Source organism: Porites lutea, chromosome 10 (assembly GCF_958299795.1).
Source record: "Porites lutea chromosome 10, jaPorLute2.1, whole genome shotgun sequence".
Classification (NCBI taxonomy): Eukaryota; Metazoa; Cnidaria; class Anthozoa; order Scleractinia; family Poritidae; genus Porites; species Porites lutea.
Window position 1 is genome coordinate 25,249,483 of NC_133210.1, and position 28,000 is coordinate 25,277,482.

Genomic DNA, 28,000 nt, shown 5'->3' on the forward strand with positions numbered 1-28,000 from the left:
CATCAACAACAACAATCTTTATTGTGCTCTTAATGCAAAGGTGTAGAGTCATTTAAAGGAAATAATTGTGAAAGCAAGAGAGCACAGCCACTTAGAAATAGCAAAAGCTAATCGCGCTGAGTGGCTGACTTCAAAACGCGTGGAAATCTCTATGCGCTTATTCGACCATTTTTTTTTTGTTATTGAAATCGTACAAAAGATAGCACACATTGTGTGACAACAGAATGTGTGCTGTGACACGTGAGGTGGAAATCTTGTGGTGATGTCATCATTAATGAACTCACTCGGATTGCGAATACATCGACTTCTCACTATGTTTTCACACAATTTATGAATTAACGCATACTAATGTCATATGGGTGAATTTAAACGTTTTGAGATGCACTTGCAGAGATGCCAACCTCTGGAGATCTAAAATCTGGAGACTGTCTCTTTTGCATTACCGTCCCCCCCCCCCCCTCCCCCTAACATCGAGGACCAAACCACTCCCCTCCCCATTTCCGATAAGCACTGATCAGTATTATGGCACATTATATGAAGTCTTACATGACGAACAGTTCATCAAGTTCGCTTTTAATGATTAATTGATTGTTTGTTTGTTTGGTTTTTGAAGTCGCTTTTATGAGTATGACACGGCGTTGACTTTTTTGAGCGGAAGGGGTGGGGGGAGGGGGATTATTTAGCGTGCGCCTTGGGCTACAGTCAACTACTCCGCTATAACGGACACCCCGATAATACGGACAGCAGCAAAATCCCCGCAAAAATTAACTACAGACGTTTGACTGAAAGAAACTCCCGCTATTACGGACTCTCACTAATGAGAACACTAGCTCGAGGTCCCTACAGTGCCCGCAATAAACGGAGTTGAATGTACCGGCATAATTGCCCATGAATGAAAAATTGGCTAAATTTCAAAAAACCCAAAAAAAAAAAAAAACGGACAAAGTTCAGAAGTCCATTTTCAGGCGGGAGATTAGGTGACCGTAAAGGAGACTCGGGAAATTTGTGCCGTATCCGGGAAAGGTGGCGCAGCCATTTCGAAATAAGACTGATTTTGAAGAGGTACTTTTATGTCGAGCAAAATAATGCATGAATATTAACTGTTAAGAAACATTCAAGCGTTATCTGCTACTCTTATCTCACCTTTCGGAAAGGTAAAGTTGTATCCTTATTGCTTAATGATCGAAAACCAATGCGGAAATGCAAAAAAGATAACGAAATTCTATCCACTGGTAAGAGCTCCTGAAAGGACAAGGCCTTTAACTCTTTATTCTCTTGCATTGGCCGGCAGAAGCTTTAAAGTTTCTTTTGTAACAACTAGCCGTTCGTTCTTACGTTTTCTACGCCCTTATCAGCAGATTGAGAAAAAACTATTAAGTCTTAAACAGCCCCTAAAAACAGAAAAAAACAACTTAATATTAAGATCAAACTTCTGAAATATACAATCACTTGTTTATTTAGTTCACAGGTGTTAATTTAGTACATACAGGGTCCCTTTGTCAGACCCTTTGTCTTAAGTAGACTCACCCTATAGCAAAAAATACTACTCGTATCCTAACTTCAGTGTGTTCCTTATTCCTTGGCAGCATTAAGACGTTAATTAAACACGGTTGTGCAACGGTAGTCAAGAGTACTCAACTACCAGACAATTTTTAACCGATCCAATAAAGGAAAACGTCGGAAACGTCTTAGCCTCTAATTGGACACAATCTACTCGTTGTCCTGAACAAACAACCCAAACAAAACATAGCCAAGCTGATAATATAACGGCCGTGAAAACAAACCCCCAAAAGGTATGCTTTTAAAAGGCTTCCGACAAACTAAATTTCCGAATGTAAATGACAGATAACAACTTAAAGCAGAGTGATTACATGCTTTTGTCTTCATTTGTGATTGTGGACCACGCGCTTCAGGATTCTGAAAGCAACGCAGGTATGTGAGATGAAATTAAATTTTGTACCTTAAAGAACTCCTTGGTAGTTATAACTTCGACATATAATAGGAACAATCTACTTCATAGAAGGATATTGAATATTTGTACAAATATATGTTCACGCTTAACTGAATCGTATGAATTGCACATTAGTTTTGATACGACTCATCAAATTGTCCCTAGGATTAGTGGGTTTGCGACAAAAACTGATCTCTAAAAAAATTGCGCAGTGTATCTACTTTAATTTCACGCTTATGCGTTCCACTCACTTTATTCTTAAATGTTTTTGTTAGCGAGAATTTACAGAACTTGAGTTTTCATTTGTACTTCTGCATTTCCAGGAAGAATTTTTCCTCATATGAACACCCTTTCTGGGTCTTTTTGTATTTCAAAATTTGTCAGACTATAATTCTGATATGCATCGAAACTCTAAAAACGCCACATTAAAATCAAAGAAACCACTCCCGCAAGAAAAAAAAAAAGTACGGCTTTGTTTCGAACCGCTCCATTATAAGTGCGTATGTTTGGCTTCCGATTCTATAACTAGGACAAATCGAAATTGGTCGAAATTGGTATGCAACTTTAAACAATTAAGCCATCTTTTCCTAGTGTTAAAACTCTTGTATTGTCGAAACATTATTAAAAGCAGATCATAGCTTTATATTCTTCTTTTTAAGTCCTTTATAGCATAAGAAACTTTATTCAGTTTTAGCTCTGTTTTGAGCCAAAATCGAAAATTTGGAACTCACAATGACACAAACCCTCGTTCATAGAAGTTAATGTGCTATCATCTTATAAAATCGTAATAATTAAAATTAATAATTGACTCCTTGTACTTCCTTTTTGATATTTATACCTTCTTTTAACGTTTTAAAAGGTTATTTTTATGTTTCCTTCAATTAAGAGGTAGTTCCTGACGTTTGAATTTTGATAAATTTCTTGACGCAGTTACGGGTTTTCATCACTACTCTCATTTCCAGCGTCTGGAGGTCTCAGTTAAAGTCGCCTGGACAGTAGTGAAATGGTCCTTATAAGTACCATGGAAAGATACCTTTTTCTCACTGCATTCGCCATTCTGCCAATCTGTGCATCTGCGACCGTCTACTACGTCGATGGAAGCAATGGCAGTGACTTTAACCGTGGAGACAGCATTCAAAATGCATTTGCATCCATCAAAGCCTGCGTTGACGCCCTCAATGGGCCTGGTGACGAGTGCCATATTCGCGCTGGTCGATATCATCAACCTGTGTTTCAGATATCTGGCAAGCAAGGTTCCCAGTCCCAACCGATTGTCATCCGGGGTTATCAAGACGAAGTTCCTGTTATTGACGGTACAATCCCGTTGGCTCCTAAAGCTGGCTGGAAACTTGATCCAAAGACCGGAATTTTCAGGTGCAGTTCTTTTGAAATGTTTAATTGCTAAATCAGACCAATAAATTTTTAACTGTCTTAGCTATGGTAGTCAAATAAAATTTTTAAAATGCAGTGTGCGTGTTTGAATACTCCCAAGGCGTAATATTTATACCCTGAAAGATATTTTAATGATAAGGAAGGTAAAATAAGTTACGGTTTGAAACACAGCCCTAATGAACATAAAGCGCCACTGGAACTGGAGACTGTAGGCTCCGAATTATTTATTTATTTAATATTTATCAAGAGAGGATAAAACACTTTGAATTTGTTTATTTAATCGACCCAAGTCTCAATGAGCCCTCCAGTCCTGGAATTAAAAAACAAGAATCATTAAATCAAAATAATGGTGATGATGATGATGATGATGATATTGATGATGATAAAAATAATGATTCTTTTAAACGACGCTGATGATGATGATGATGATTACGCCTTTAACAACATTCTTGTGACCGCAGTTTTGTATAAAATTAGGTGTTATACAACTCAAGCCCTAGTAACAATCATCGTGTCCTACCATCGATGACATCGCTTCTGTTTTAAAACGAAAATTAAACCGCCAGTGTGAAACAGTTCGCACAATTTGTTCCTTAAGTTTGTCCTCAACAGGGCCAAAAACGTTCTGTCTTTCTTGTGTTTGAAAGAACTCAGAGTAAGGAAACCTACACTTGAAAGTTATTGCACATATTTTATTCTATGCTTACATCAATCTTAAAATGTTGTCTTACAGTGCTAAGATAGATCAGGACGTTTGGCAACTTTTCGTCGATGGTGAAATGATGACTAACGCCCGATGGCCAAACGCACTGTGGTCAGACAAGACGGTTTTTCTGAACAAATACTGGGCTAAGTCTCACAAAAGTTCCAAGCGAGGAACAATGGTCGACAGTGGTCAGAAAGATTTAGCTGGAAGTGGTATCAACGCTGAGGGGGCTATGGCAATTCTTAACATCGGAAGTTTCAACACTTTCACTGCTGCTGTTAAGCGCCATTCCCCAGGGCAGAATTTCTTCACTTATGATGACAAATTCGGTGATATCAAGTTCAAGGCAGGCCATAATCAATACTTTCTTGAAGACAAACTGGACTTCCTTGATAATGCTGGCGAGTGGTTTTATGATAAAGGCTCCAAGAAAGTGTACGTGAAGACATTGGATGGAATGTCTCCTGAGGGCAGAATAAGAGGAAAGGTGACGAAAAGCCCCTGTATTTAACGTATATAGAGAGGGGAGGGGGCCGACCAGAAAGGGGCGAGCCATGGGGCTCAGGTACCGTCCACGCTAATAAGTTTTCGTTTGTAAACGCAAACATTTCGATGCGTTCAGACCTTCCGTCCACTCTAATACGCTGAGCGTTTTCATGGAAAACACATCGATTTGACAACGTTTTTGAAAGTGGATCAAAAAGAAAACGCATAGATATCGTATCAGTGAGAAAGGTCGAAAACACATCAAAATTGTACTGTGGACGCGAATCGATCGACGCGTTTTCGATGACAACGAAAACGCATTGGTGTGGACAGGAACTCAGTGAACAACCTACCGGAAGAGCAAGGGCAGAGGCGAGGGACTGATGTTCACAGCTTAATTAAAACCAGTGTTTAAGATGAAGGCGCCATTCAGCTTTGGCGAGCCCTGTTTGTCTTATCAACTTAAGTAGGAAGAAAACAAAGTTTCATTTTTTTTACTCAGCCTGAGGCAGCACGCAGTTACTCAAAAACTAACCCCAATTTTATTATATTATATTCTAGGTCCAGACATATGCATTCACCATCACAAAATGCAAGCACGTTCATTTTAAACAAATGACTTTTTTCGGTACCACTCTAAAGGCGCGGCCAACAAGGAAATGGGACGTTATTGAAGGGCTCCATTTCGACACCATTAATTTCAAGTTCCCCTCGTATTCTATGCGCATGCTCGGTTTAACCATTCCTCCGCTCTGTACAGTCATTGAGGCAAGTCGCGGGAAAAGCTTTCAGCTAATCAACAGCACCTTCTTCGGGAGCGATGGAATGGCTCTCAGATATAGTGGTAAAGGCGTTCTACTGCAGAATAATTTATTTGAGTACAATGACTGGTCCGTAGCTATTATGACACAGAAGAGTGGAGGGTTCGGAACTGTGATTTCCAATGGGTATGAAGACAAGTTTATTCGTAATACGCTACGTTTCAATGGCGCCAGCAGTGGTTTTCGTCCATCAGGAAGGGATCCTATTGTTAAGTTGAACCATGTTCATCACCAGTGCTGGGGGATGCTGCAACACGATGGCGCAGGAGTGCAGTTCCAAATCGGTGCGCAAACCAATGCTGTTTCACAACAGAACTGGGTTCACTCCAGTCCAAAATATGGGCTCCGCTTCGACGGGCAGCCTCCGAGGGTTGGGCGATACGGTACCATGAGGGAAAATGTTGTGTGGAAATGTGGTGGAATCATGGTGAAAGGGGATTATCACAAGGTCCTCAACAACCTCGCTTTCGAGAAAAGAAATGAAAAAAGCGGCGACAGGCAAGGTGACGGCTGCGCCTTGTGCGTCCTGAAATATGTGCGCTCCAATCCGACAGAAATTAATCGAAACTCAGAGGTCGTCAAAAATGCTGCTGACGTAGCGAATGGCGGGAAAAGAAAGAGGCCACGTGGTACTTATCCCCTAGCTGGAAAAACCGTGAAGTTCAATAGCATTGGTAAGGTACGACCGGAAGTCATGGACGCAGATAACTTGGACTTCCGACCCCGTAATAGATCAGCATATGTTGAGCATCAGGCCGGCCCATACTTGTACAATCCCCAAAGCAAATATTACTGGATTCCTGGACGACAGTTGTACAAGGCTAGCACCCCTGTCCCTCCTGATGGTAGTAAAACTGTTAAGGTAAGGGACTAGTTCATCATTTAAGCTAAAGAAGAATCAACTTAAAAGTTGATTCTTCTATTTTCGTTTTTTTATTTTTATGTTTTCAGTTCGAAGAGAATTTGAAGACTGTTATCTAGTAGAATAAAGATTGCTTAGAGAACATCTCACTTGCTCATATTACCTCGCAAGATACGCTACCCGCTATAAAGGTGGGATGTACAAATTGAATAAATGTTTGACTTAGAGAAGTGCAAATAATTTGTATAAAATAATTTGTATAAATCTTTGAATTGCTCTGCTCCTTCTTTATTAGACCGATAGGGATGCTGTCATGTGGCTGAACGCCTATGGCGTTTCCACTCACCATGTGTACTTTGGTACAAACAAGGCGAATGTTGCCGAAGCGACATCAAAGTCACCCGAGCATCTAGCGAAGATCACCGACGATGGCAATGTGTATTACTTGACGAAAAATCTCCAGTCGGGTATTACATACTACTGGCGAGTGGATGCTGAAATTGAGGAACAGATTATTTACAGAGGCGACGTGTGGTCTTTTCAGACAGTGTGAGCACGTTTTATCCATATAAAAAGTTTGGATAGCACCACTACCAGTGTCACGCTATGGTGAATGTATTTTTCCCTCTAATACAGAGGTACGTATAAAATGATTTGGATATGTCAGACTTATGTCTAAGCTGTAAAGTCAATTGTAAACCGTATTAAGTGAAACTTGGAATAAACTAGATGTCTTGATCTTTCGTGACGTTACTGGTTAAGATCCCCAGATACTTTTTGTAATTGATGAGGTATAATGGACGAGCTCACTGGGGCTTAAAATGTCTCCATAACCCTACTCGACGGTCACCCTCAAAGACCATTTTATGTGACCGGGATGGTCCTTGATCCCTGATCGAATTGGAATTTGGAAATGGTGATTTTTTTTTTTCGTGGAAGGTGTAAGACAAGACTGGAAAAACCCGACTGTTAGAAATATTCTCAACAGCAGGGGCTGAGAAAACAGTAAGTCGATTTCCGAGAGAGCGAAAATTGAACCCGAACAATGGTCAAAAGGATAGAACTGAGAGGTAACACCTCGTCCCGTTTCTCTCCGAAATTTTCTACATTTCTGATAGCAGTTTCCTTTAAAATCTTTTTTGCTAAAATTGCGAAAAGAATTTACCAGCAAATTGTTGCTAGCAAGAACGATCCAGGACAAGTGCCCGTTGCTGGTTCGCCCGGGCCACTCAGCTTTATCATAGAGGCTTCCCGGATTAGTATACTGATGCTATACTGATGCAGAATTCTAATTGGTTGCTTTGAGACAAAGAGCATATCGAGGCTCTAAACCTCGAAAGGGCCTCTGATACATGGCTTTGTCCGTTCAGAGGTCCGACGGCTATGCTATGCGTATGAGCCCTAAGAAGGGCGAAACAGCCGTCCATGAGTGATGTGGCTGTGTATGCGTTAGGTACTGGCAAGGCTGTTTGGTTTAGTGTCAATGTCAATTGCTGTTGTTTATTAATGTTATAGTTAGAAATCACTTGTCAGTCAGTTCACACTCTTCTCACTGAGCGCCAACCCTTCTCGTCCGCCTACATCTCAGTAATTGACAAAGTTCTTGCCTTAGCTGAGGGTTAAATATTCCATATATCACGGGATTCACGGAGCCACTATAACCAGCTAGGTAGGTGTGCGTCATGTACACCTCTCGAGGCATCCAATATTTGCCCGTGAACATGCTAACTCCATCGATCACGATGAGGGGTGATCAGCAACATGTAAATGCCAGGACTATGGCAAATAAGAGTTTCGTGATTTTCGTCTCATCCACTTGCATGTTAACTCGTTTATTTTTTTCCCTTCTTGAATTTGCTATTTGCATATTATGCTGCAGAACAGAGCGGAAAATACAAATATGACAGTATACTATTGGTCCATAACACGCGATAATTAAAAATGTTCCCATTGAAAGACATCCGGCCGCGCTTAACTTGTCGCAGTCGTAAATACAAATGAATTTTCCAGGGTGGAAGAAAAATCCGTCGTTGAACGTTAAAGATATCGGGAAAGGCGTTGATATTAAAAACGCTGCAGTCAGAAAGAGACATATGTTCCTCTTATAGTATATTTGGGGATGCAATGACGGCCGAGTCACTTTAAAATAACGAGCGATGGCTGTAAGAGTCATTGTTACAAGAGAAAATGTACCGAACACCGTGAAAGTAAATCCTTGAAAATTGCACGCGGCTTTGTCAAAGGGCCAACGTCCTGTAAATAAAACAGCGAGTGTGAAAGGAAAGCCCAACACGGCAATGAGAACATCTGATAAAGCTAAACACGCGATGAAAATGTTTGACGTGCTTCGAAGGCGAGGGTGCTTGAATATCGTCCAACAAACTAGCAAATTTCCACCGATGGCCGACAAAAGATTAATGAATGTTACTGTTGATTCAAGAGCCACTGAAAGGCCACTTCTGCCTGCCATCCTCTTCTCCAAATCTACCCTTCCTTGTGCATCCATTTACACCGTGAATAGCGTTTAATACTCAGTGTTTTAAGGGGAGCGCGATTCAATTTATTCTTACTGCAATTGCACCTGCGGCTACCCATCCCGGTTAAACATACAAACTCTGATCTAATAGACGAATGACTCCCTAGTATTGTATTAAATCTCAGTATGGAAAGAATTGGTTTTAAATAGCCTCACTCAAAGAAAAATCATTTTAAACGTTCTTTTTATTTGAATATTTGGTGACGTGATCTTACTTATTATACGTAAAGCTTAATACAAACATAATAGATAAGAGTGAAAAATAATTTTGCCCACTCTAAGTTTATTTCCAATAAACTTTGGCAAAATCTATTAAATTGTTCTTTTTAAATAGACTTAAGTTGCACATGCAGCTGTTTAGTTATCGGTTCCTATTTTACGATCTTATCTAAATATGTGAGCCGGAATTAATCTGAGTTCTACTTTGTTTTTTTGATAGAAACTGGTACATAACTTCATGGGTGCTAAAGGACCAGTTCACCGCTATTCTTAAATTTGAATAACAACTTATCAGTTAAGGGCAGAACGGTATACATGTAAATTGATTTACACCTCTCGAAAAGAAAAACCATTGTTTTTTTTTTATCGAGCTCCGGATCCTACTGTCATCATCAGGTCACTTTACAAAACTTTATCGCCGCAAACTCCTAGAACTAAGTAGTATCAGGAAACAGCCTTCGATTTGACTCAACAATGTACAACAACGGGGAAAATACACAAAAAGTAATTACGACTAACAAATTTTTTAAAAAAAAATTTAGAGTAGCTATAAAGAAACATACAATCTTTCATTCTCCCTAGTCAGACCACTGTAAACTCTCTCCTCCGATGTCAAGCAATGAATATGGCTCTAAGATGTTGGAGGAAGACGGATCCTGTTGATGCAACGAGGAACGTTAACCTGCAAGTAATCATTTAGTCATAATTAGTTTGAGAGAGAGACTAAATTCCTTTATCTCAGTCTCATGTCACAAGCTTGGTATAAAATGATACATCTGTGTCCGCGCCAGTATTCGTAGCCATGGCCTATCCCATCGGATATCTGTCGGGCACTTTAAAAACATAACCAGGCTATGGGGAGCGGTTCATGCTAATCTACGTCTTTTTTTTTTACCAGGCTTATTTGAGAAACTGGTCACATCCCCATGAAACGTTCTTCCTTGAGTTGTATATCATTTTTTGTATCACGCATCAAGCATCACGTCCGGGGGGGGGGCTTCTCTCCTATGCCACATAGGTATGTGCCGCCCCAAAGGATATAGTTTTTGCGCCGTTTCGTTCTGAAAACGGGTATAGACTTGGCCCATTTTGGTCTGGAATTCGAGGAAACTAGGGGAGTGTTTAACCGTGTTTTAATTCCAAATGAATAAGAAAACAAGAGGAATATGAGAATTCAAAGTTAATTTTAAGAAACTGGCTTTTTTGTTGCCATTCCTTGTTGTAGTGATGACATAATTTCGCAGGGGCCAGGTCTGAAAACGTTTGTGAAATTTTACATTTTTCTGGTCTGAAATAGGGTCAGGATTTGGAGAACCGAGCGGCACACCCCACCAAGAATTTCCAGGTGTACCCGTCTCCCCTGGGCATCACGTTTACGGCAAACTTGAAATAGTTCAAATGACCATACGACAGTAATCATATTCATAATCTTAAAAACACTTCTCTTCACGCGGACAATGAAAAACGACAAACATTACAAATGCTGGCTTCATGGAAGAATATCACTTGGTCATCCCTGCCGTTAGCCAAAAAAAACGAGAACAAGATTAGAATTGCGCCTCAGTCATAAATGTTTTAGTTTCTCTCACCCTTTCGACAGTTATCCCAACTGTTCACACCATTATTTTGGTGAACTTTTTATGTCATTCACCGTCGGTCTCGAATAGCAAATAGAATATATGAAAGCAATCGAAAACTTTTGAACCCAATTAAGACACAAGAGGCTTACATTCCTTGCGTTCACATATACTTCGTTTTGGTCTTCCTCCGTCGGGTGTGAATTCTGATATACGGGACTGCTTCGCTGTAGGCTCTCATAGCGTCGTTGTGATCGAATGTTTGAACCTCGCGATCGCAGCTCCAAGTGTTCAGCTGTTTCGGATTCCCCTGAGGTGCTGCTACTGTTAACGTACTTTTGTCCCTCTGCCTTGGTGCTTCTTTTTTCTAATTGTAAATGGCGCTTGTGCTTCCAAACCAGGAGAGCTATGCCCATGATTGACAACGAAAGGGCGACACTCAACATAATTACTGCAAGAGGATGACTCTCTTCACATGTACCGCCTGAAAACACATCAATAGAGAGCTTACCGTAAATAATCGATTAAGCGCCGCTACTCGAATAATCGCCGCAGCTTTACCGAAAATATTTCAGTACGCGCTGCTCTCGAATAAGCGCCGCTGTGCTAATTTGGGTATTTACAAATGGCGCCCCACCTTGGTTACGATGCGTTATATATAAAGACATATCAAAACCATATCGCTTGTGAAATAAGACCTCGACCAACTCATGAGTTCTAAAGTTTTAATGTAGGGAACCTCATGAAACCGGGTTCAAATAACAGTTCAAGGTGTACATATGTAGGTGTATATGTATTAAATTGTGCATACCTAGTACGCGCCGCTCTTAATTCTCTCTATATTCCCCTCAGGGTTTTACCCGTAGTTGAAATAAGAGCCGCTCTCTAAGCGCCGCACCTATAACACGGAAAATGAAATAAGTGCGGCGGCGCTTTATCGATCATTTACTGCAAGCAAAGGGATTTTCGAGCGAGCGACGCACGGCAAGTGAAAGTGAGGCCTTGTGCCTTTTAGACCTTGACACTACCAAATTTGTATTACGTTTCCTTTACTCCTATACTTCTTATTGCCTTAAAATGCGGTAAAATGCGTTAGGCGTCAAGCAAAATTTAGCAGGTACATATATACAGATTTATGTAGCCGAGGTCATTGTTTTTGCTGTTGTCAATAGATTTCGTAAGCTCAGTAGCAATTAACAGTAAATGCAACCCATTGTCTATTCCAGGTTTAACCAAACATACCTTTTAAGTCTGCAGGCAGGTATTTTGTTGTCTCATTGGTACAGAATTCACTTCTATAATCTATGAAAGATAAACATCCGTTTTATTCCGCTGTGGTCAAATATATAGGGTTACCATTTCACCTACTGGTGAGGATCGAAGGTGCTGGACTTCTTCTGGGTGAAAAATTCCTATGCCCTGGGCGGAATTTGAACCCACGACCGCCGGTAGAATAGTCGGGTGTGATTACCACTACACCAACATGACAACCATGTTGACAACATGGTTAATTTAGGTATTGAGGGCCAACCTCGTTCCCACGGTTCTCTCATTACACAACCCTGAGAACGAGATTGATTGAGGGCCTTTATGTGGGCCATCAGGGCCATAACAGGCTGCTATTTTTTTTGCTCCAAAGCCGCAATCAGTGCATGAAGAAAGTTTCTATTCCATGCAATTACCTTTATCCTTCTGTTAACTACCAGTGGTGGGTGGCAAAACAATCCAAATGGCAAGGAAATTCTTCTCAACATCAAAGTCATTTTGTTTTTATTGATCGTGAAAATGAGTGTTATTAAGACTGACGTCATATCGTACGTGGTGGTACTGAGCTAATCAAAGATTCCAATTACATTTTTAACTGAGCGCGCTGATCATAATGCTAACCATACTTTAAACTCAAGAAATACAAAAATGCAATAAAAATAAACCAGTAAAGTAGCAATAACCTTTTTTAGTACCTGTAATGCACACCAAAGAAGCCCTGTTATCAGTACCATAACAGCTGCGTCTCAAACGCCTGTGGTCGCACTCTTGTAATGCTGTCTCATTTCCTATACAGTGCACATTGTGTATCCATATGTTTCCTCGCTTCCCATCTGTTCTCTGAAAATCCGAGGACCTAACTGCTACTAGAGCCCCTGGAAATCCAAGCTGTCGGCAAACTACGCTGGCGTCCTTTAAATCCCAGGAATTCCCACACACTTCATCCCAGGTTCCATTGTGAAACATTTGCACTCGGCCTTGAAATGTCACATTGCCCCAGCCAACCAACTGAACTGTTGCATAAAAGATATCACTTGTCACTTCTAGCCTTTCCTTAATGTCAACACAAGATTTCGGTCTCTTATCGTACTCTAAAATTAGTTGTCAACAATAATCTTGTAAAGAATCATCTGTTTATTAACGATTATAATTCAAAATTCGAAACTTCTTTGCTTCGTCATACAACGAACTTGGTCAGTTTGCAGTACCCCATAATCTGATTTCCCCGTCCGGGTTAAGAGAGGGGTGAGTCGCCGGATGCGGATTGCTTCTTTTTTTACTGGTCTTTAAGGTAGTCATTTTACTTGTCATGGACTTTGACGTTTTCGGACTGGAACTGGTGACCCCGATGTGGCATGTTCAATGTTCCCCATTGAGGTGATTTAAAAGTTTAGGACAGGAGGAACAACTAAGCCTACGATGTTCACTGCACTCTCCGTTTCTCCAGTGCATTTCATCCCGACCTGTTCCCCATCAGGCACCACCTCACATCTGATGTGATTAACTTCTACACTCACACGGATTCCGATGGGGTGGGATCCTTGAGTATGACTAATAGCTACCTTGACGTACAGTGAAACCTGTATTAAGCGGACACCCTCTATTAAGCGGACAGTAGCCGAAGTCCCCAAATTTATTTCCCTTATTTACTTTAAATGAAACCTTTATTAAGCGGACACCTCCATTAAGCGGACGCAGACACCTAAAAAGTACCTGAAATGGTCATTTCTATTGTTGCCAACCTGTATTAAACGGACACTTGTAATTAAATTCCACCACCCAACACGCCAGACACCGGAAATGCGAAAGATTGCCTCGAATTGCCACCCACAAATTTTTCGATTTTTACATTAAAAAACGTGACTTGACGAACTTATTTGATTAGTTCCACAGTACAGGATTGTTTTCTATTTCGTTTTGTTTGTATAGAGCTTTTTACTATGATCAATTGGTTCACTTTAATAAAAAAAATTAATGCAAACGTCTATGGTCATAGTCTCTGGAAGTATTTTAAACGCTTCCACTGTTCATTTGAATGGCATTTGACACCTCATATGGCGTTATATATCGAAACCTGTATTAGGCGGACACCCTGTATTAAGCGGACACCACAGCATTCCCCGAGAGTGTCCGCTTAATACAGGTTTCACTGTATTCTCGGCTTGTGGTGGAGAGCCATTCCAATATACGAGCCAGCCCTCGAAAGAAAACGTATAGACATACAACAAGGACCCCAAGCTGGGATCGGTTGGCAGGGTGTGTCGAGTTTAACGGGATTGCTTTCTTTTCAGTCGCGGTATTGTTGTTGAAGTGATATAAATCTCCCGTTTGAGATCAGAGGCCGGGTCTGACACAATGCGCTACTTGGTATGGTGCAGGTACGTTTTGATAAATCGAAGTCCAGCTGCTTCTCCTCGGAAGTCGAAAATGTTAATTTCAGCTTGTTAGGGAACAGCAGTGATGGATGTAAAGAAACAATCCATGTCCGGCGACTGCAATCGTCTCTAGACCAGGACGGGGGCCATATCACCTGTTAGGAATTTTGAACAAGTTGGATACTGCGCTTGCTAAGTGATTTTGCGCACTGATTAAGGCGTTTGCCAAACTCTGAATCAGGCTACCAAACGAAAAGCTGTGTTCAAACTTCCCTGGAATGAGTGAGTAAAAAGTCTATTTCGCATTCGTGAAGTCTAGTAACAAGGATAAATCAAAGTTTACATGTCGATACACCCGCGCTTGTGTTTGTTAGACTTAAAAAAGAAACAGACCCTGACTTATTAATATTTTTTCAAGACATATATGCCAGGAAACTTTAATTTAACAGTGTCTGTCAGTACTGCTGTATTTTATATACGTTTACCTCTTGGTTTGCAAGTAACACCTGCTTTTCTCTTCGCTTTACAGTCTCGAAATCCGAATCCTCCATGAATGCAAGAAAAGAGAGATGTTTCATTTCCGGTACAATTCATGTTGCGTAACCACGGTCGACCTTTGATTTCCGTTTCTTCTTCGTACTCAAAATCTGCAGATAACGCTCCATCAAAGTCCATCATTCTGCAAGCTACATCAGCGTCTTGTTTGTCCCACTGATCAGCGCACACCGAGATCCAAGTGTTGTTGTAATAAACTTGAACAATTCCTTCTCGGAGTGACTGTCCTTCCTCTAAACGAGCTGCTTGAACAGAGAACAAAATGCATTCGAGCTCCCGCAAACTGAAAGTGTTTGCAACTAAGCTGATTTCTTGTGCGTTCTTATGCCTGTTACATTATTAACAAACAACAATGTCGTTCGTACAAATAATAGCAAAAAAACCGACAACAAATATAAAAAATAAAAATAAAAATAAATTTGGGGCTTGAATTTGTTTAGCTGATTGACTATCGCAAACCCCGTTAAAAGCGACTAAAAAATTGGGTGGACAGTTGTACACTACGATTTAATGGGTCCTTACAGTTTCCACCCAGATGATGCCCGGATATGAGAACTATGCTAACTGCTCAGAGGGTTAACTACGATTATTACCTTTCATGCAAACTACAAGGGGAACTTGACTACAAGAGCTAAGGACCCTCCAAACTCCTACACAATTTGCTCTTGAGGCCTGGTTCCATAAACACCTTATGTCACTTGTCAACGCTTTCCTTCTTCTCCCCTCGAAATTAGAGTACTTAGTAGCTGTAACGAGGACGGCCTCATATCCAAGATGCTGACAAACGGCGTTTGCCTTTTCAGAAGACCAGTCAGAATCACATACTACTCCCCAGCTTCCACGATAAAATACTTCTACCCGATCTTGAGAGGCCAGGTTACCCCTAAAGGTCAGTCGAACTGCAATGTAAAATGTTTATGTTAACGTACTGTGTGTAACTGAGGGTTAAATTGCTATCTTAGGAGAGGATGGAAGAAGACCACTTGGGCATTATTTTTTGTTACTGCTTATTTGCGCGTCAAAAAATATTTCGACCGGGCATCACCCAATCAAAGAGATGCCGATACAGAGAGTCGTAAAAACAGCCTCATCTGCGCTGTTAAATAAAATGTCCGTGCTTAAAATGGAAAACACCCAAGCACGATGTGGGGTTACGATAATGTGAGATAACTGGCCTTCTTTTCGACCCCGGGCTATCCTTAAGAATTTGCATTAGTTGATCGAAAACACGGTTTAATCAAGGTGTCTGAATCTTATTTATTTTTACTTTGCATATTTAAGTTTGCTTTATAAAAGAAAGTTTGAAATTGAATCCTAGGAATTATTTGACATCTTGGGCTCATTTTTGAACGAGGTGTATCTACTTATAGTGTATACATATAGAACATATATGTCTGGTACCTTTTGGTTGACACATTACACCAACTTTCCTTTTTCCTTTACATGTACAGTTCCGAGATCCTAAACCACAATGATCACATGAAAGTAGAGACGTTTCGCTGCGACTGCACTGCAATTTGTGAAACCATACTTGATTCACGCTTTTAGAGTCAACATTGTCCAGAAAATATGATAATACTGATCCGTCAAAGCCGAGCATTCTGCAAGCCACATCAGCATCGTGTTTGTCCCACTGATCAGCACAAACCCAGCCCCAAGTGTTGTTATGGTAAACTTGCACCAGTCCTTCTCGGGGTGATTTTCTTCCCACTAAACGTGCTTTTAGGAATGGAAATATAGATGGAGAAAAAAACTTATAGCCATTTGTGGTGGGAAGAGAGCAATGTCGACAATGTTATCTCAGGCTAAAAGTGCAAGTGAACATTTTCTTCGTCATTTCTATTTAGTCATAATATCTAGCTTCAGTGGGATCTACAATACATCTTTGTGGTTGTGCCAGTAAGAGCGTAAGACTTCTCTTCTATGCCTTTCACCGACAGTCCACCGACATATCGACCGAAAGTCGGTAGACGTGTGGGCCTGTATGTCGACAGCGTGCAGTGTCCATAGTGTTGACCGATACTCAACCGAGGGTGCACAAATTGCACAAGATCCCTTTTGTCAGACGAGTGAAAAGTTGTATTAAAAAACAAACTAACAACAACAAAACAAAAACAATTCACATACCTGTAATACAGAACACCCCTGCATCATAATTACAACCAAAAAACCATAACCCATATCTTGCCCAACGACTGTACCGACACTCTGTCCATGATTTTTCATTCCCAGTGCAAGTCATCCATATTTTTCCATTTCCTCGAGCGGAACTCGTGGTCTTGTCAGCTACTAAAGCTCCTGCAAATCCAAGCTCACGACAAACTACGTTTGCATCTAGTAAATCCCAATCTGAGTCGCCGCAAACCTTTCTCCAGCTTCCACTGTGAAACACTTCAATCGGGCCTTGAAATGGATCATTATTTGCACTGGCTAACCGAACTCCTAAAATATCGGAAGAAAATAAACCGAATAAACCGACGTCACTTGAAATCATCTGATCAATTGTTCTCTCAGCACGACCAGTTTTTCCTGCAGTGTTCTTGCCGGTTTGAAACAGATATCGATATCCCGTTAGCCTACTGGTAAGATCTCACAATTTTAAAGATCTCTGATCGTTTTCCGGCAACTCAACTGTAATCTTCTTATGTCTGTTTGTGTTTTCACTTAGAAGCTTCCGCATTTACCTCGCAATCAGATGGTGATTCACCCCTTGTCCCAGTGGAGAGCCGTCGGGGAATACGAATACCGTCTATCATGACCCAGCCTACTTTGTGCGAGGAGGGGCTTTTTACAACCCTCCTTTGGCTTTTCTCTAAATTTATAATATTTTGGAAAAATGAAATGTTTAGTATTAAGAGCAAATGTCGAACTTTTCCTACTTTGACGGAAAAGCACTGGGAACAAGGCCGTTGGATGCTTATGTGGATATGTAATCTGTTACCTTTGATGCTAACATGTGTTTAAGAATAAAGGCTTCTTAATCCAATACGCTGTAGAAAAGGTTCTGGCTAATTATCTTTTTTGAAGAAATCAGAGAAAAACCTTTGAGGTGGGGTGTTGTACAGGGTTGCGGGGGGCGGGGAGACTGGTGATAATGACGATCTCTTGTCTGTCTGTCAGGAACAAAAACAATAATGGCAACAACAAATGCCCAGTTACAGGTGTCAAATCCTCATAGTAACACCAGGAGAATCTGTCTAAAACAGATTTAAAATCACCTGCTTCTCCAAACTGCCATTTGTATACATATACGTTACCTGGGACACAGACTACACCAGCATCTTCGCCATGATCACAGTTGTTTTCTCCCCACCTTCCATGGTCACATTCTGTCAATGAACGTTCATCCCCTGAACACCGTAAGTCAGTAAGCCATATTTGGCCTTTTCCCTTTCCATAAGCTGCCCGCTGGGCAGCTCTTTCAGCTCGTTTGAATCCAAGCTCACGACAAAAGACGTTAGCATCCATTAGGTCCCAGTCGTCATCACAGACTGTTCCCCAAGTCCCATTGTAAAGAACTTCCACTCGGCCTTGGTTTGTCTTATTTCCAGTACTATTCAACCTTATGGCTGCAATATAAGGGAGTTGTAGTACTAGATAGAACTTTTCATAGACAGGGACCTGTTGTAAAATTTTCAACTTTTTAATTGTCTCCTCTATCGTGTGCCGGACCATACGTTTGTTTGACTATGGTTGTCTTTACACTAGGCTGTTAAGTAAGACTTAAGAGCTGCTAAGTTTTACTTAACCAAAAATTCGCGTGTGAAGGCCTAAGTAAAATCCCAAGTAACTTTACTTTGCATCTTATTAAAGTCGGAAAGTTGAAACGATTCAAGAAAGTTTCAAGCGACTTGAAAACCATCCTTAAAACCGACTTAGCTGACTTGCGGTTACATGCGGTTTCTTGAGGTTTGAGAAAGGCGAAACACGTCAATCAATCGTAATTATGTTGCGTGGGAAAATAACCTTAAGTTAACCTGAAGTAAAAAAGAATCGGTTGTGTGTGAAACTTTATTTTACTTGAAGTAATTTAAAAAATTTAATTATCTTGAAATATTCCAAAGCTTATTTAGGCTCTAGTGTAAAGACTACCCATATGTGGTCGAGCTAATTTTTTTCTCTCCTTTTTTATATTTATTTCGTAATCGATCCAAATCATTTAGTCCTTAGGCGTTCTCTCACGCCCTGCTGTCCAAGCGAGTAGGGTCAGGTTTGATCGAGCCGAGTACGCCTGGGGACGTTGTAGGTTACATATAAATGCTGCCAAACGCATTAATTGGACATAATTAAGACGCGAAACGTTCCGTATCAACTGTACCTATCCAAGGGTTTGGTCGTATGAAGACTAGCAGAAAGATCTCGACCTAGTGTCATATGCGCCTCGTCCTCAGCTTGAATGAAAAATTTATCTGATGATTTAAACTACCCTAATGTCTCGTGCTGTAAGATTAGACATATTATTATTCATTTAAAATATTTCCTCGTTTCTGATTGGTTAAAACCACACGCATAATTCACCATAACCAGCTGCTATTGACCAAATTTGGAAAGAATTTAGTCATATTGAACTGATGACGTCAAAATGACGTCGAAAGCTCAGCCTGGTTGCAGGTTATTGAACCGCTGACCGAGAAAACCTGGGGACGAGGTTAAGTTGTTTTGGTAGTTAGAACAAAATGGCGGAAATGTCTCGTTTCACGGCGAAATATTGTCTAAAAACATCACAATATTAGCAAAAAGACAATTCGACGGAGAATATCTGGAGTATATCTGCAGATCACCTGAGCAGCCATTTAAAATCTCCTAAACTTCCCGATAACGAAGAATTATTGGTATAAACTTGCATCGAACGAGGTTAGCATGTTTTTAGCCTCCCCGCAGGCGTCCTTTGGGGTTCGTTTGTCACGCATTCATTTCTCCAATGAATGCGTGACAAACGAACCCCAAAGGACGTCTGCGGGGAGGCTACATGTTTTAGCCTGTTTTTAAACTTGGAATTATTTTGAAGGAATAATAAAACAAATATTGAATTCGGCTTTCGTGGGATATGAAGAATTCTGCAGATCTCGGAGGGTGTTATCCACCTAGGCCTTTGGCCTCGGTGAATAACATCATAACACCCTCCTCGATCTGCAGAATTCTTCATATCCTACTCAGCCCCATTCAATAATTGCTAATTATCTCCCTTTACTATAATTATACATTTCTATTTCTGGGCCAGGATGCACATTAGAGGTAATTAAATGTCTAAATTTGAATTAATGGGAACAGTTTTTCCGAATTATGTTATTAATAATGAATAGGTATAGCACTGTCTTGATTAATACATATTTTTTTCTTACCTGGAGTGCACATCACCCCCGCATCCTCGCTGTGACCACAGTTACTAGTTATTCCCCATCCTCCATGACTGCACTCTTTTAACGACTTCTCCCTTCCTGTGCACCGGACGTTTTCCATCCATATTTTCCCTTTTCCTCTCCCAAAAAACTCGGAGCTGTAAGCTTTTACAGCCCCTTGGAATCCAAGTTCGCGACAAACAACGTGGGCGTCTATTAAGTCCCATCCATCATCACATACTGTTCCCCAGATTCCCCTGTGATACACTTCAACTCGCCCCCCTCGATAGCTAAAATTTCCAATCCCAGCCAACCGAACAGCTGAAAGGAAATACAACATTCATAGCCTTAAAGAAATATTTCGCGACTGTTAATACGACATCCGTTTTATATCTATTGCTTTTTTTGTTTCAATAAGAGAAGATAATCGGACATTAGTCTCTCTTGTTATAGACTTTGCAGTGGGACTGTTTTTTTCCCAATTTTTTTATGCATGAACAATTTACTTATTTTTTTCATTTATTCCTCGTGACACATTAGTTTCATCACATTGAAAGGCCGACCATTTCTTTTGGCGTTACCACGAGCTGATTGTTGTGATAATTACGCTGAAATATTGTTGTTAACGCCAATAGAGAGAGCAGAAGGGCCCAAATTATATGTTTGTTATTGTCACGGCCATTTTTAATTCCTCCTCGAACCCCTTTATAATTGATTTGGGTACCACACGGACCGAAATTCCTCCACGTAAACCCAACGTAAAGTTGTTTCGCCTTCTAGGATCTTCCTGGTACTAGGATCTTCCTCCCTCAATGTACCCCCAGCTAAGTTTTTAACCGAATCGTCTCAGCTTCTTAGAACTGAATTACAACTTATTTGTAACATTGTTAAATGTTAGTGGTGAACAACGTTCGTCAAGACCGAGAGCGGATCTGACTGGCGAAGGTCTTCGCAACAGTTCTCGGATACTCGACACTTGGAACTCGATTAAAGGGATCGTCATACTGTAAAACCAGGTAAGAGTTAACGGGAACCTAAAGTTAACTGAGATCTGCCGGAAAAAAAATTTGATATAAGAAAATCGTTCATGGACAAATGGTAATTAGCCCAATCCTACCCCCCCCCCCAACCCCCCCCCCCCCCCCTCTACAAACCCTCTTCTATGCACAGTGGCTCGTTCTGTCGCCCCATGTAAGGGAATCAAAATCTTCGGAATCAGGGAAAAATTTGCATGTGGAATCCGGAATCCTGAGCTTTGGAATCCGGAATACAGCTCAAAGAATCCGGAATCCCACTAACGATTGGAATCCAGAATCCAAGTTCCACTGACAAACTGAGTGGAATCCAGTACCTGGAATCCGAAATCAGTGGCGTGGAATCCAGGATCCGAGACTGTCTTGAATTCCCTAGCCTTACATGGGGCGAATTCGTTTGGAACTGAGGAACGTACCACTTCCGCTTACCAATCCATGCTCCAATATCATTAGACCTGAAAAAATTAAGATTTAGATTTATATAGTTAATAAAGAGAATTTAAGAGGCACCCAAGATTTTGTATTATTCATAAACACAAGCTTACAGCTGCATCGCTCTTATATAAAAGGCCTGTCCACTCGACAAGTTGTCCCCAGAGTTTCAACGTCACCAGTACCGATTTACGCATCTCGCACAAACTGCACAACTGAGCTAATCAGTTATACTAGATTGCTAAGCTGCAGAGCTAAATCTTGGAATTAGCTACCAAATGATTGAAACAGGCCATCCACTTCTCAGAAATCGATCTTCAGCGCATTTCTCAGTACAATATGAGATTCGGAATGAAATGAAATTTTTCAATTGACAGAATAAAAAAAGAAATTTAAAAGTCTAGAGCGTAATTTATTATAGTGATGTTGCCGAAATGGTCCTGTTTTTGATAAACGCCTAAAGGTACCAACACCTCGTTTGCTAACTATTGTAAGCCATCATGGCACCAAGCGGATGCGCGGATCATTATCATATGTTTACTTAACGTTATGTTAATCCATGTACTTTACCTGTTAACAGCAGGCAAATCCTCACTGTCATTATAAACTACTTAAATCCAGAACTAACCACAGATTTCCAAGTAGATATTCAAGAAGGAGCTGGGAGAAGCAAATACTGTCGTCAGATTAATTTTTACCGTTTAAGCACAATGATTTTACTTTCGGTTCCCTTAAACGCCCTCTTTTTGTTCGGAGCGACATTATTTCATGTTTTTATGCATCAGTCAATTCCAGCTGCGCCCAGCCCCCCCCCCCCCCCCCCCCGGGCTACTGCGGGGCATTTGCCCGCATTTTCAGTCCCGGGGTGGGGCATTTGCAAATTTTGCGCTGCCCGGGGGCCGGGCATTTGCCAACCCCGGGGCAATTTCCGAGCTTTTGACACGCTTGCGGTTTCCTATCAGGACAGGGAGTTGTAGAGGCATGTTCTCGATTTTATGCATGCATTTCTTCAGTGCTTATCAACCCACAATTACATAGCGAAAATAGGGAAGCCGTCGATGTGAATCAACGTTTTTTGGTTAGTGAATCAATTTTCTTTTGATATTATTTGAAGAACATCCTTTCATATTTATAACCTATTCATAACATATAACTTTAGAGCGCTTTATTAATTTTAATGTCAATAATTTTATAAACTGGTGCATGTCGTCGCCGAGTGAAGTCTTAATTAGAATCCTAGCGCTATTACAAAGGAAGACGTTACTTGAAACAAAAAATCGCACACTAAAATGTTTAAAACGGCACTATTCGACTGTGCAATCAATGAAAAATGTTGCATTGCTGACGGAGGACGGGGCATTGGGCCTCTTTTTTCGCCCCCACCCCGGGGGATTTGACAGCTCAAGAGTCCCCATCCACGAGAATTTGCCATCCAGGGCAAAAAAAAAATGCTAATGCCCGGGGATCAGCCTTGGGAGGGGGGGTGGGGGGGTAGGAAAGGAGCTGGGTGCCGCTGGAATTGTCTGACGCATTATCTATCGTTGTGAGTGTTCCACATTGTTGTTATTCTACTCGTCCTATTTCTTTTTCGGTTGTCTTGAACGTCCCTTTCTCATATCTGTTTGATAAAATTTAGACCGAGCCGTTATCTTAAAAGAAAAACTTTTGCAATTAATTATCTATCTTTCTTCTTTTTTTAATACAAATATGCTTTCCGCTCTCGACAGGCAAATTCATACCCCCACCGTGGTACAGTGGATGGAACCCCTTCTCGGAGTATACCTCATCTTCTTAAGAAGATGAGGTATATTTTATGGGTGGTGGCGCTGCTGGAGGCCTGTGAAGTCACCAACAATGGTCGCCATCGTGGCCGCCATCTTGGATTTTACCAAGAATTGGAAATCAGGCTTAAACCGCGAGAAATGGTGACTTTTTTTCTGCTTTACATGATAAATAACACATAAATAAGCACTTTGCATGATTTTAGCCGCACGATTTGCTGTTATTGTTGAAAGAAGTTAAAAAAAAATGCATTTTTACTCAAAAATGGCTTGACCACCCTCTACTCAGTATAACGTCATATCTTATAAAAATAGAAACTGTCCACCACTTAACTTGTCTCAAAATGTGCGCGAGGGATAAACGAACAGCTACTGAAAATGTCAAGCGCTAACGTTTTATCGTCTAGGAAAAGACTCAGAAAAACGTTATTTGTCCCGATATGTAAACAAATCCTATCTGGAGCATTATCGATTGTTGGCTGGATATAAGACTTCATGTTAAGGTTAAACAGGATCAGGCTCTGGTGCACCCTAATAATTAGTTTTCGAATTTTAAGTAACCCATTATTTTTTTTGGCGTTCTCGTCCCCTTGCGAGTGTATGAGATGGGCCGCGAACGAGCACAAACTTGAAAAGACTTTAATTTTTGCCTCTACAACCTGCAACTTACTTTTTACAGCCTCATTCTTTGGCGCCTGCAACAAGACATGACACTGCTTGCCCAGATCCGACTGGCTTGAAATTTCAAACTTGAAATTCCAAAGCCATACTTGTATTCTTAAAATAGTATATTTTAATCGCATAATCAGCGGTTATCTTTTCGTATAAATTCGCCTTACGTCTACCTATGACTTGACGTAATTGTAACTTGTAAATCCACTCCCCTCAGGGCTTTTCAGGGATAACTTACAACACTGGTTGGGGACTTTTGCCAGTACTGCTTATGGTGCAGTTTACAAGCAATGAGGGAAGAAGTAATGAAGTCCCCTATGTGAAAGTGAATTTGAGATAGACCGACACACCGGCGACTTCGTCACCTATTCTTTGGTGCATGTATGGGTTCTTTAATTTCCACATAATATATTAGGGAGCTTAGGCAAAGGCGTTTCTGAGCGACCCACGTCAATCGGAAGTGATGCCTTTCCCTTTATAATATGACTTGACGCTACCAAATTTGTATTGCTAAGTTTCTTTTTTTCTTATAGAGACAATTTGGGCGAAAAGTCTGGCTAAACCACTGCCCATGAATGAGAAAGGTCCACTTAACTTCCGGTTGACGTACGTCGCTCAAAAACGTCTTTGCTTAAGTTCCCCATTATAAGTGCAAGGGTCTCAGTTCACCATCCGTGGACAAGGTCATATATTGACCATGCACTGTGATTGATAAAAAACATGAGTTCCTAGGTGATAAAAGTTAACTAAACATAACTGGTAATGGTCAAAGTGCCTTTAGACTCGATCTTCTCCAAAAAGCAAAAATTGAGGTATAATATACATATAATGTTGGAATAGAAAAATGCCTGTTAATTGGGATTGATAGATCATGATTATCGTTAACATTGTTTAGTTTTAACATAATCATTTTTCTCTTTCACGAGTATGCTTCTGTAACTGAGTGTGGTACCGTGCTCTTTGACAGGGAACCGTCGCATAAGCGTAGTGAAAGGCCTGCAAAAAAAGAATTGCGAAAGGACCTGTGTTAGGGTTATAACTTCTACTCAGGTGTAAGCGAAAAACAGAAGTTCTATCACAACTTTAATTTTTAAGCTTTTAAATTACAATTCCTTCTGAGCTGGATTAATTTTTGCCGAGTAACGCCTGAGGGAGGGTACAACAGTACGCCAATGATCACCCAGGAATCGATCCTGCGATTCCTGCCCACTCCTACCCCTCCTCTGGAAACGTTCCCCGCTTATCGGGGCACGTAAGGACTGCTTCGAGGTGACTAGTAATGACCATTGAAGGATCCTTACCCGTGTACGAACCTGTCCTGTCTCCTCATAGCCTTGATATTCCTTTTTCCCCAAATGAGATGCATCTAGGGTTTCAGTAGAGAGGCTCTTGTACCGCTGCACTTCATGATAATGACTTTCCGCAGGAGTCACAGAACAGAGCCCAGAATACAGGGGTGTCTCGTTCTCTCTTGAAATATTAGCAGCATTGTTCTCCTCAAACATCTCAATGTCTTCCGCAGTATCTTCGCTGGTATTTTGCTTTTTTGCATATAAATGATACCAGAGCCTCCAAGTTACAAACCCTGTGCCCACAAAACAGACGAAAAGCAAAATGCTCAATCCAATCAGGATGGCTTTACGAAGAATATGCGTTTGTGCCTTTGTGCCTCCTGAAAAATAAACAAACAAAAACAAAGAGGGCTCGAAAACTAACCGGGCTGAGTAAACTATATATACAAGGCACGACGGGTCAGAGGAACACCTATAACCAGGAGCCCATAACATGGAGCGAGCAATTTCCATGTACTCGTGTCACGGCGTTTTCACTGACCAGTTTATTTTTAGAGCGATTTTGACGCGAATTTAGAATATCTTTCAGGTGGCGGTTCGGGTGGTTCAGGGGCGAATGGGTGAAACTATGATGTAAAACGAACCTGCGTAACTGCACACAACACCAGCATCTTTACCATGGCCACAATGAAAGTGTCTTCCCCAGCCATTGTGGCTGCACTCTTTGAGTGAACTCTCCATTCCTGTACACCGCACGTTACTCATCCATATTTTTCCAGCTCCTTCTCCGAAGGCCGCTAACTTAGTTGCTTTTAAAGCGCGTTCAAATTCCAGTTGGCGACAAACTACCGAAGCGTCTGCAAGGTCCCAGCCGTTATCACACACTGTTCCCCAGGCTCCGTTGTAATAAACTTCCACGCGACCCTGGTGATGGGTAACGCCACCACCATCTTGCAAGCGCACATCTAAAATATTTGATATCATTCACAGTTTCAGGTTTGTCTTTAAAAATTTAAGGTTTTCCTTTTGGAGTTCATGGCCTCCTAAAGGAATGAGGATGGACCGGATGTGCGTGTTAGACATGAAGGTCACGTAAAAAATTGCGGCAAAATAATCGGAAAACAACAACAGTTTCCCGCGGCCGATCTTTTTTTTTCCTTTTTAAATATATGTTGTATTTAATTTTTTATCGCTCAGGAAATTTTTGTTTTTCTTTTGTTTTTGGTTGTGGTATTGTATGCTAATGAAGTTGAAACGAAAGAAAAATAAAAATTCCCTGAGACAAAAAATTAACTACAACACATACACTTGTTTCGCTATTTATTTTTCTTTTCAAAGTTACTCCACGCGTGTCCCATGCACGCGAGCGTCGGCGAGTCGCGATATACGAGGGCGTAATGACGTGCTGGCTGGGGCTGGAATGAAAACTGAACAGATTTCAAGCGAAAAGGTGGGCTTCATGCAATCTAGAGCGACAACAATTATTTTGCACAAGTTTCTACTCGCCACAAGGTTTGGATCAAACGTTTTTGGAATTCCACGGCGCACGGGTTTCAGAAATCGTTTCAACTTATCATCGGTTAAATATAAGGGAACGTTTTAAAAACCTTTTAACACAAAAGATGCCTGCATGGCTTAATTGAACCTTCACATTTTTTCAAAGGCTTCAATCCAACGACATGTAAAGGGGCACATACCCGTTTAGGCCAAATAAGGGAGTGTACCCCCGAAGTAACAGGGCTTTAAGAATTCTTTACACAGTCTGAATTACACAGTCTAAATACAGTCTGACTGTTGCTTTCTATGGGTCGTTATTGTTATTCCCTGCCATCATGTGGGTCGATTTTTAGTTTAACTTCGTAAAGTTCATTTGGAAAACACTGTTTTTACCTGAGGCGCAAACTACACACGCGTTTTCACTATGATCATCACAGTTTGGTTTTTCAGACACGTTGTGACGACACTCTGCCAATGATCTCTCTTTGCCAGTACACCTTACGTCATCCATCCATACTGTACCAATTCCTTGTTCAAATGACGCGGACACGTATGCTTTTACAGCTCGTTCAAATCCAAGCTCTCCGCAAACTACGTTAGCGTCTGTGATGTCCCACGAGTCATCACACACTGTTCCCCAAGTTCCATTGTAAAACACTTCCACCCGGCCCTTCAGAATGGAATCTTTACCATTGACCAAGCGAACATCTAAGAGATTAGCACAGCAGTCAAGACGTACAAACTAAACGTTACAATGACATTCACTCCTCGCAAGATCACTCTGTTTAATCCAACCTAAAGGGCAGGAACCCAGTACAACTTCTTGAAGTTGCCGCGACCCCTATTTTGGATTAATATATTAATAATTTTTTAAGCGATCGACCACTAAGCACATGATTTTTTACGGATGCAAATTGGCTGATGCGACAACCCAGAATCATCATTGGCATTGACGACATTATTTTTTTGGTAATTTCCGAGCAGGCTTGTCCCAGGTAGGAATCCCAGTCTATCGAAGGCGATTTAACCTCCCGTAACCGACCACTAATCACGAAGTAATACGCTCATGGGAAGCTCTACGGTAGTTAAGAGTTCAAATTTTCAGTTTTATTTGACAGTTTAAACATGTACAGTTCATGTTTAAAAAAGGGTAGAAATCCGCAACAATATCTATAAATTAACAGTCCTCAAAAAACACGTTAATTAA

General features: G+C 40.9%; 3 protein-coding genes and 1 pseudogene across 3 annotated transcripts; 1 reads left to right on the forward strand and 3 right to left on the reverse strand.

The window, feature by feature from the left end:
* Positions 1–2,972: 2,972 nt before the first annotated feature.
* Positions 2,973–6,842, forward strand: LOC140950385 (uncharacterized). Its single transcript, XM_073399599.1, has 4 exons — positions 2,973–3,325; positions 4,077–4,536; positions 5,097–6,218; positions 6,514–6,842. Exons 1-4 carry the CDS (start codon positions 2,973–2,975, stop codon positions 6,769–6,771), a joined length of 2,193 nt encoding a protein of 730 aa, XP_073255700.1. The 3' UTR covers positions 6,772–6,842.
* An 868-nt stretch (positions 6,843–7,710) lies between these two features.
* LOC140950585 (melatonin receptor type 1C-like) lies at positions 7,711–8,800 on the reverse strand (annotated as a pseudogene).
* Positions 8,801–12,062: 3,262 nt separating this feature from the next.
* Positions 12,063–21,612, reverse strand: LOC140949699 (scavenger receptor cysteine-rich domain-containing protein DMBT1-like). The gene is made up of 9 exons (XM_073398839.1): positions 21,536–21,612; positions 20,089–20,406; positions 18,004–18,315; positions 16,874–17,188; positions 16,148–16,465; positions 15,340–15,645; positions 14,677–14,988; positions 12,512–12,829; positions 12,063–12,112 (listed from the first exon to the last, which is right to left on the reverse strand). The coding sequence occupies exons 1-9, from the start codon at positions 21,567–21,569 to the stop codon at positions 12,063–12,065; spliced, it is 2,283 nt and encodes a 760-aa protein (XP_073254940.1). The 5' UTR covers positions 21,570–21,612.
* A 2,944-nt stretch (positions 21,613–24,556) lies between these two features.
* On the reverse strand, positions 24,557–26,298 carry LOC140951240 (scavenger receptor cysteine-rich type 1 protein M130-like). Its single transcript, XM_073400473.1, has 3 exons — positions 25,941–26,298; positions 25,318–25,676; positions 24,557–25,000 (listed from the first exon to the last, which is right to left on the reverse strand). Exons 1-3 carry the CDS (start codon positions 26,278–26,280, stop codon positions 24,911–24,913), a joined length of 789 nt encoding a protein of 262 aa, XP_073256574.1. The 5' UTR covers positions 26,281–26,298; the 3' UTR covers positions 24,557–24,910.
* Between the last annotated feature and the right edge of the window lie 1,702 nt (positions 26,299–28,000).